The sequence below is a fragment of the Apteryx rowi genome, unplaced genomic scaffold (assembly GCF_003343035.1).
Source record: "Apteryx rowi isolate R43461 unplaced genomic scaffold, aptRow1 scaffold_83, whole genome shotgun sequence".
Classification (NCBI taxonomy): domain Eukaryota; kingdom Metazoa; phylum Chordata; class Aves; order Apterygiformes; family Apterygidae; genus Apteryx; species Apteryx rowi.
In genome coordinates this window covers 218,337-227,505 of record NW_020451127.1, presented here as the reverse complement: position 1 = coordinate 227,505, position 9,169 = coordinate 218,337, and the positions used below count along the sequence as shown (strand labels likewise).

General features: G+C 56.9%; 1 protein-coding gene across 1 annotated transcript in view; it reads right to left on the bottom strand.

Moving 5' to 3' along the window:
- Positions 1-9,169, bottom strand: part of LOC112977391 — a 41,599-nt gene that overhangs the window by 12,388 nt on the left and 20,042 nt on the right. Inside the window, exons 9-14 of the mRNA XM_026089715.1 lie at positions 8,815-9,165; positions 8,055-8,181; positions 6,098-6,208; positions 5,745-5,855; positions 3,556-4,474; positions 2,162-2,216 (exon numbers count right to left, since the gene is read on the bottom strand). Of these exons, the coding sequence (XP_025945500.1) occupies positions 2,162-2,216; positions 3,556-4,474; positions 5,745-5,855; positions 6,098-6,208; positions 8,055-8,181; positions 8,815-9,165 (1,674 nt within the window). The remainder of the gene's footprint in view (positions 1-2,161; positions 2,217-3,555; positions 4,475-5,744; positions 5,856-6,097; positions 6,209-8,054; positions 8,182-8,814; positions 9,166-9,169) is intronic.

Here is a 9,169-nt window from a genome sequence, read left to right as displayed (position 1 = left end):
TCCCATCCAGCCCAGCATGGCCCATCCCGTCCCAACCCATGTGGCCCAGCCCAGCCCAGCCCATTCCATCCTGTCCATCCCATCTGCCCTGTCCCATCCCATCCCATCTGTTCCACCCCATCTCATCCCATCTCTCCCATCCTGTGTGTCCTGTCCTGTCCCATCCCATCTGTCCCATTCCATCCATCCCATCCCATCTATCCCCTCCATCCTGTCCCATCCTGTCTCATCCCAGCCCATTCATCCCAGCCGTCGCATCCCATCTCATCCATCCCCTCCATCCTATCCTGTCCTGTCGCATCCCAGCCTATCTGTCCCACCCATCCATCCTGGCCCTCCCATCCCATCCCATCCATCCCAGTGCAGCCACACAGATGGGCCCCGCTCCCATAGCGGCAGCCTCCCACTGCACGGCTTGGTTTCTCTCAGAGGTTCCACACCACGGTGACAATAAGGGGAAGCCGGCCGGACCGAGCACTCAAATGACCAGGAAACGGTGCCGTTCGTGGAAAGACGGAGGAGAATCTCCAGGAAAAGCCTTTAACGGACGGGACTGCGGGTCGAGCCCTCCCTGCTCGCAGGAACGGACGTTTGGAAGGAAAATCCTGCACCCGCAGCCCCTGCCCGGCCAAGGAGTTCCTGTAACCAAACCTCGGCCCCCAAATCCCGGAGGGCAGCCTGGCCGGCGAGGCCGGGCCACATCGCCGCCACGGTGCCCAAAAGGCGTCTCATCGGGGACCGCTTTTATTAACAGCGTGACTTGACCAAACGGACCCAGCGGAGCCCCACCGCGCTGCCTCTAATCCTCGGAGCAACGGGCAGGAGCAGGTCCCCGGAGCTGGCGGAGGGAAAAGCCCTCGCTGCTCCCCAGCCTCTTTGCACRGCCTGGGTGAACCCAGCGTTGCGAGCTGCCGCTTTCCCGTCTCCGGTGAAACCTCCCAAAGCGACTACACAGCTGCCAGCGCCCTCGCGAGGAACGGCCGGCTCAGGATATACACGAATTATTCTCTGGTTTTGGCTACGTTTCTGCAGCCTCCCAGGTCACCGTATCCCGGTGGGCAAAGACAGGCTCTGCCAGCAGGGGAATCCCGCGGGTTTCGGCCAGCAGCTCCGGCAGCATCCCAGGCCTTCCCATTGGGGCCGCAGTGGCTTTTGGAAGACTTTTCACCACGCAAATGAGCCAGGGACACTCTGAAAATTAATAACTGCTGCGGCAAGGCAGCAAACGCGGGGTCCCGGCTGGCAGCTCCTCGCAGCGCTGCCTCCTCCAGCCATCCACCCCCTCGCGCAGCCCTGGGGCCACGCTGCTCCCGGCATGGCTCCGCGGGTGCAGGCGGGAGCGGCACGGGGGCAGCCTGGGGCTACGTCTTCCCCCGAGACGCGAGGCCCCAGCGCAGCGAGACAAAACCCCCCGCGCTGCCCCGCAGGGCCGGGCCTGGCAGGACCAGTTTATTGGCAGCTCCGGTACAAAGAGCTYGGGCACGTGCGAGCAAGGAAGCAGTGAGGCAAACGCAGCATCCACGGTGCCGCCCGGCTCTGCGGCCGCCCCTCCTTCGGGCGGCGGGCCCGAGCGAGCACAGCCGCGCGCGCCCCGCTGCCTCGCTCCTGGCGGCCTCCGGCTCCGCTCAGCCGCGCCAGGATAYCCCCCCCCGCCCGGGCGAGGTAGGAAAGGAGCCCGCAGCATGCGCAGCCCCTCTCGGAGCACGCGAGGGGCCCTCCGCGCCCGCCGCAGCGGGCCAAAGTCAGTGCTGGAGGGCAGCGACGTCCCAGCTCGGCGCCCGACCGCRACGCTGGGGGCAGGTGCTGCAGCCGCACACGAGCACTTCTCAGGGCAAGGGACTGTCCCAGCTCGACCTGCGCAGCAGAGTCCGGCGGCAGCAGGCGACTCCTCAGCCCTTGCGGTGGCAGCGTTTGCTCCTGGAGGCGTGGCGCTGCCTTCGCGTAAAACCAGAGTCTGCTTCTAGCCGTAACGGCAGCAAAGAAAAAGCTTAAAAACGTGAACCCCAAATGCTGAACACCAACCGTCAGCGCACACAGCTGCCCCAGAGCTGCTCCAAACAGCCTCGTTTCCGGGACTCGACTCCTCCGATGCTTGGCATGACAACAACGGACTTGAGCGGACCCAGCTCAGCTTGTGCAGTTCACCAGTTCAGCGAGTTACCTGGAAAATGCTAATAAATACCAGCCGGGTGCAGGCCAGCGTGCGGCAGTTGTCACTACAGGAGAAGGGAGAGCGAGGACGAAATACTGAGGCCAAGCGAGGGGAACTCGGGCTGTGATCACTCAACCCCACAAGGGCTTCAGAATGGAAACACTGTATTGACAGACTTTACAAAAGTTATTACAAAACACGATCACAAACCAGCAGCTGACGATACACAGCGGAAGAGACACCTACTTACAGTCACCTCAGGAACGATACCACGTAGCTCTTAGAGAATCCAACCAATATTTACACAGACGTCTGAAAAAACTCTGGTCAGTTACCTCATACATTTAAGTGTTTTAGATCAACTGTGAAATATAGTGCCACACATTTCATTGTATTATAATAATAATAATAATAATAATATACTAGTTCTAGATTAACTAAAAAACCAAACAGCTCTTTACAGGGGTTAGGAGAAGTTGCTTTCACTTGTCTGACTTACCTGAGTGTGAGACCAAACCCAGTTAAAAAAAAATAAAAGAAAGTCGCCTTCATTGACAGGAGTTCATATGACAGACCAGGGGCACTTTTCCCTCGGGCCAGAGGGAAACCAAAGCCCGACCGGTGCCAGTTACATCCTTCGAGAACAGAGACATCTCCTCCTCGGGTTAGGTACTCAGCTGTGCCTCTATACACCCACGTACTTCCCTCCCGACTCCTCCTGCTCCAATCTCTGCTCCGATGCCCTGAGCCCCTTGCTCTTCCCGTCCGTTCCTTCTACACCTACTTTTTTCTCACCTTGCTCTTTGCCGCTCTCTCCTCTTTGCTTTTCTGCCTTGCGCAAATTCTGCATCAGGTCCCTAACCGCATCTCCGCTTCCTCTCTCTCCCCTTGATCCCAGCCCTGGCCTCGTGGCACAGAGCTGCTGCTCGAGGTGCGTCAACGCAACCGGAGCGAGCGGCCGGTTGCCTGGGAATGGTGTCGTCCCTCCCTCCCTCATGCTTCCAGCCTTGCAGTGAAACGAGTGGAAAAGAACGAAAGCGAAAGCATGTCACTCCTCAATATGCACAAAGATAGGTGGGGAAACACCTGCTAAATACGGACCCCAGAGAATCTCCCACGATTATTCTCTACAGGCAAAATCCAAACCTGCGTAGGGGGACAACTAATACAAGGCCTACGCCGCTACGGAAGTCCCACGTAACCCCGTAGGGTTGAAGAGGTGCCTAGGCCTTCTCATGAGAGTTTTTAAGAGGAATTCCTTTGATGCTTCAACAAAGCGGGCTTTGTAGCACAACCACATGGATTAGTTGCAATACAAGTTCACTTCCCATCACGCTGCTCGTCCACCTGCTAGACCGCATCGTAACTGCGAGCCCTTCTGCCCTTGCCACCCACAGCAGCGCTACTGCTTAGTTTCTTTTTTCACACAGAAATGGCCAGTTTGAGTTGCCGACTCCATGTTGGGCTGCGAGTCCTCCATGGGCCGGGGGTTGCGCGAGTGGATTTTCTGGTGACAATTCAGCGACTCTTTGTAGCGGAAGTGCTTCCCGCAGACAGGACACTGGTATGGAGTCTCGCCGGTATGGACCCGCCAGTGCTTGAGCAGATGATCCCTCCGGATGAAGCTCTTCCCGCACTCTGTACACTGATAAGGCCTCTCCCCTGTGTGGATGCGCTGATGGCGGATGGCTTTGGAGAGGTCCCGGAAGTCCTTCCCACAGTAGGTACACGTCAGCGGCCCGTCGCCCTTCCCTGTGTGAAGCTTCTGGTGCAAGATAAGACTCACTTCCAGGCTGAAGCTCTCCTTGCACTGGGAGCAGGTGTACGGTCTCTCCACCATGTTGTTAGCCTGGTGCCTGACGAAGCCGTACTTGAGACCAGAGCTCTTCTCTGAATCGGAGCGCTTGGACAGTTTGGAGCGGGATGGCCCGTGGGCTCTCGGAGGAGTTGTTTTGGATTTCTGTCGGAAGCTTTCTCCTTGCTCCAGGGAAGTGCAGGCTTCCTCACCTGCATGGGCTTTCTGGTGGGTGGCAAAGAGCTGCTTGTCCAGGAAGCTCTCCCCACATTCACAGCAGATGTATGGCCCTTCCACCGCAGCTGCATCCTCAGGAGCATCCTTCTTTGCCAAGTCCTTCCCACGGCGAGCGGATCGCCTCAGCCCATTGCCCGTCGCGGTTCTCTGCTGTGGGGTGGATCCACTTCGACTCTTGGTGGTTGGCTTTGCCTCTTCCTCAGGGTTTGGGAAAACATCTTCCCATTTTCCTGCTAACGAGCTAGGAAGCTCAAGGTTCTCTGGACCTTCCTCATCACACTGCTGTGCATCTGCCAGAGCAGAGACAGTTATGTCATTTCTTTGAGATAACAACTGCCTCGTTATTTAGACTGAAAGATCTTTTGGGGCAGAGGTGGTCTTTGCATTGCACAAACAGTACCTGGCACTACGGGGTTGCAAGTCCCATCTGGGAGCTATCTAAGCAGCACTGGAATACAAATAAAGCCAGAATATTTTGACTTCTTGGGAAAGCTCAGATAATACGGCGATGAGACCTCTCTACATAGCTAGACATAGAAAAAAAGTGGGTTTCTCAGCAGGAGATGAACCAGAACAGATCTTTGAGAACATGCAGTTTAGGACAGCAAAATAAAAAGAGGGCGAAGGGGAAAACCCCCTCTTTTCCTTTGGGGTTTGTATAGAGCACAGGCCAGGGGCTGAAGGATCTTCCACAACATAAACAACAGTAACTCAAAGCAAATCCCAAGGACCCTGGCAAACAGAGGCTGACAGGAGCACAGAGGATCTGGGAACGTAGAAAGAGGTCTGAAAAGCGACAGGTTTCTGCAGAATGCAAGARGGCAGAGATGTGCCCAGTATTTCTGTGCACAGAGAAGGCTGCTCAACGCTCCCTATCACAGGACTCTTCAGTTGCTYGTCGCTTTGCCAAACACCTAAACACGCAGTTTGAAAACGGGCCACTTTGTTTTCAGCGGGCTGAATTTTTGGAGAAGCATCAGCCAGAACAGTTCAGCTGCTTCTGAGRACAAGGCCAGGAGACCAAAACCACCTCCCAGCAAGCTTTCCTTAAGCGAGCAGTTAYGCGTTCCCACGCTTCGGAGCGGGGACTTGAAGCGACGGGGCAGGGACCTGCCGCCGTCCCACAAAAAGCCTCACATCTGGCTGAGATAGAAACCTGTGAAACGCACCAGTTTACATATCGTTCTTTGCCGCTGAAGCCCTCGAAGTTTGCCTGCGCTACGCACGCCGCAGCTCAAAGCTGACCAGACTACAAACACGCTACGCGGCTGAGCRACCCGGCCCTGTACAGCCGAGCCGCACTCGCTAGCCGGCAGCTGCTTTTACAGCCTTGCTGCTCGTGTACTGCAGCTTCTGCACATGCGTTGCCAACTGCCGTGGCTGTCATCCAGCTTCCATGCTGACCCTTGAAGCGAGCCTGGCAGAGATCACAGCGAAGGCAGGATCCCACGCCTGGGCAATCCCCGCCACGTGCCAAGAGCCTGAGCCCGCGTCTCTCTCCCCCCCTCGGCCATTCCACCTCTGCGCAGCGCTCAGCGAAGCTCTGCACTTCTAACTCACATGTACTAGCAACCTCTGCGTTCTCCTCCTCTTCAGAGCCCTCATGACTTTCAGCCAGAGTCTCTTCGTATTTATTCCACGAGCTCTCATCTGGACCAGGAAAGGAAAATTCTGCGCATAGGAAAAGAGTGACGTGAGTTTACATTCGCAACTTCTAGCCGCTTTACCAAGGATTTCAGGAGAGATGGCAACATCAGGTAAGAGCCAGCTATGAGGGCAAAGCCCCCTCTCCACCCGAGGACAATCCTGGCAAATTCATCAACAGAAGCAAGCGGAAGAGCTCAGGCAGGCTGTGATAACCACAAGTCCATTTTCTACCTTCCCACCGAGTCCTAGGGACTTTTATAGCTCACCGGTGCTGGGATCTGTAGGGGTTTCTCCCTCCGAGTCCTCCTGATCCTCAGCATTGGGATCCTCTCCTTGTTCAATCCGTGACAGAAGGTCAGGCTTAGAAATGGCAGCATCTGTACGTAAAAAAAGAAAAAAGTTAGAACATCTCCTTTGCCCTTGCAGGACAGAGACTGTTAAACCTTTGCCCACCAACCTTCCTTCACTGCTGGGGATGACGGGTAATGGAAAGAGAGGCTTAAGAAGATGCTCTCACACATCTGCACCGCTCACCTTGTCTGGGCCCTGGGAACATGAGCGGATTGCAGGAGCACACTCTGCTCAGGTGAGGAGCACCTCCCAGCCTGCAGCGTGAGGAGGAGAATAAGAAAATGCATCTGTGCTTACCTCCAGACTTCCTTTCTTCTCCTTTGTGCTAAGGTCCGCGGATCCACTACAAAGGGAGCTTCAGCTTGGGGACAGAACCAGACCTGTCAGCCAACGGCAACAGAGGAAGTGCCCTCCCCATACAGTTCCCTCCAGCCGAGGATTTCCACAGCCACAACTGTTCCATCCTGTTCTTCCGAGTCACAGGCTGTTTGCAGATTTTGATGGGGAAAAGGGGAAATCACAATCTCTCCTAGTATGGAGAGTGGAAAATTTCATTTTGCAACAACAAATGCGAGCCTCTGGTTATTAGTTTCCACCACTGCTCTGGTGAATCTGTTTGCCTTATATGAGGGCCTGATCCTAGAACCCAATTCCTCAAAGAGAGGAAACCTGCAGATTAAGCACAGGCACCTTCTTCTGAGCTTCAGGCTCAGATCCACAGATCCCTTTCCGTAGGATTGTCACATTCCTGCGCCTCTGAGGTAGGATGCAGGGTTGTTTTTTTAAACAGGAGAATGGGGGGCAATATTTATTCTTCTCCCTTTCTCCCCCCTACGCAGGGACTGCAGCAGACCTCTACGCTCCCTCCCACCCCTCGCCCTCCCCCCAAAAAAGATATGGATCAGCCAGATTTGGATGGCAGGATGTAGAGTTCGGTGAGCTTGTCTACAAGTGATCTGAACGCAAGGAGGCGATTCCTGTCTACCGGGGATGTCTGTGCTCCCAAGCACTGGGCACTGAGGTCCAGCCAGGGCGAGATCGTTTCTCAGAATACACGTAGGTGCTCCGAGACGCTCGCAAGGGACATGTTGACACGGGTGCAGCACAGGTCAGAACATTTCCTCACAGCCTGGACAGCAAGGAGGGAGCAGAGCACGTTCACGGAGCCTTGAACGCGCTGCCCTGAGCCACACGAAGGGAAAGCAGACGGCAGGGGCTGCCTTCGCCCTCCGGTTCTTCCCAGCTCAGTTCCTGACAACTGCAGGAGCGGCTACGGCCACAGTCTGCAGGTGAAAGGCCTCCCTGGGGCTACGCTAGCGATCAGACAGAGCACCAAGGCAGACGGCTGACAAACCTTGCTCTCCTTCCTTACGACACGCTCTGCAGATGGAAGGACTGCTCATCCACAGAAAAGACTGGAAGGAAGCTCAGGAGGCAGGGCACCCCTCTGCTGCTAGTGACTGCCCCAAGCGGCAAGCGGCTGATGCACCCAGCACAGTGGATCTGTGGACCTTTGCGTGCCAGAGTAAGGATCTCCCCTTTTCCCATCTTTACCTAGCTTTAGGGTCCTCTCGTTTCCCTCCTCCTCACTACCCAGGTCCTCACCCGGCTCCTACGGGCCACAGAGACTGTCAACGCGACGTGGCCAGTGTCGCGATGCTCTTGTGACAGCCATCCCCTGCTAAACTAAAACCGGGAGGGCTGAACGTCTAGATTTCCAGGGCTGCTGTCGAAAGTCAACGTAACGCGTTACCAGACCACTGCACCATCCACCCTCCCTGCTTYGCCAGCCACGGGGGTGCTGGTGTCCGCCGGGCCCTGAAAGAACCCGGCACGTCAGGAAGCTCAGGGCAAACCGCAGCCAGTCTTTACCCATCGAGATCACAGCCTCGTAGTTGCCTTTCATGATATGCCTGTAAAGCTCCTTTTGCCACTCRTTCAAGCTTTTCCACTCCTGCTCAGAGAAATTAAACGAAGCATCGTTGAACGCCACCGGGACCTGCAATCAAAAGCATCATAGGCTCAGCCTCTTCGCCTCCTGTTGAGGAAAACATCTGGGAACAGCTGCAAGCGCCGCGCAGCACGGTTCCGTGCGGCGGTACCCCTTCCTTGCCACGCGCCTTACACGGCCCCTCACTTCGCACAGCTCTGCCCTAGCCTGCAAGGGATACGAGGGGGGTTTCCTTCACCGCCTGCCTACACCTTGCACCCTGTGTTGCAGACAGGGTCTTTAGCACAGTGCCCAGCAGACACTCCTTGTCACCCGTGACACGAGTCCCCTGCGGTTAGCTGTGAAGAGGAACCGGGCACACACCAGTTACACCTAGGCACGCACACGGGGCGAAACCCTGTGCATTTTGGAGGTCTGCCTACACGGATCCACCCGCGCCGAGCCGCCTGTGACCCCGCACAGGGCAGCCCACGTGGCTGTCAAGCTCCCCAGGTACATCCCGAGCGGTAATTAATGCAAAACGAGGTGTGCCAGGCGCTTCACAGCAAGCCTTGGCACGAAGACACCGCCGCGGGGAAGCGGCGTCCCGATAAGCTGAGCTGAACTTCAGCTGCCCTCAGACAGAACTGCCAGAGCGGAGGACACACAAAGCAGCTCCCGTTTCGGGGCCGGGGCCGATACCTTGGGCACTTCCCCTGTTGCGCCGGGCGGCAGCCGCAGGATCCAGAAGTTCCTGTTCTTCAGCAGGTTCTCCATGTTCTCCAGCCTCTTCTGCAGCTGCCCGTACTCCTGGATGAGGGTGCCCAGCGCGGTCCACTTGCTCTCCAGCTGGTTGCCGAACTCCACGGCCGTCTTCTCGCAGCCGATGAGCTTGGTCTCGGCCATCCGCATCCGCCCCTCCAGGTTCATCAGCTGGGCCGCCTGCGAGTCCACCTTGCGGTCCACGGCCTGCAGCTCGGCCACGAGCGTCAGCGCGAGCTCGGCGGCGGGCGGCTCGGCCTCGCCGGCATCGGCAGCGGCGGCGGCGGCGGCCTGC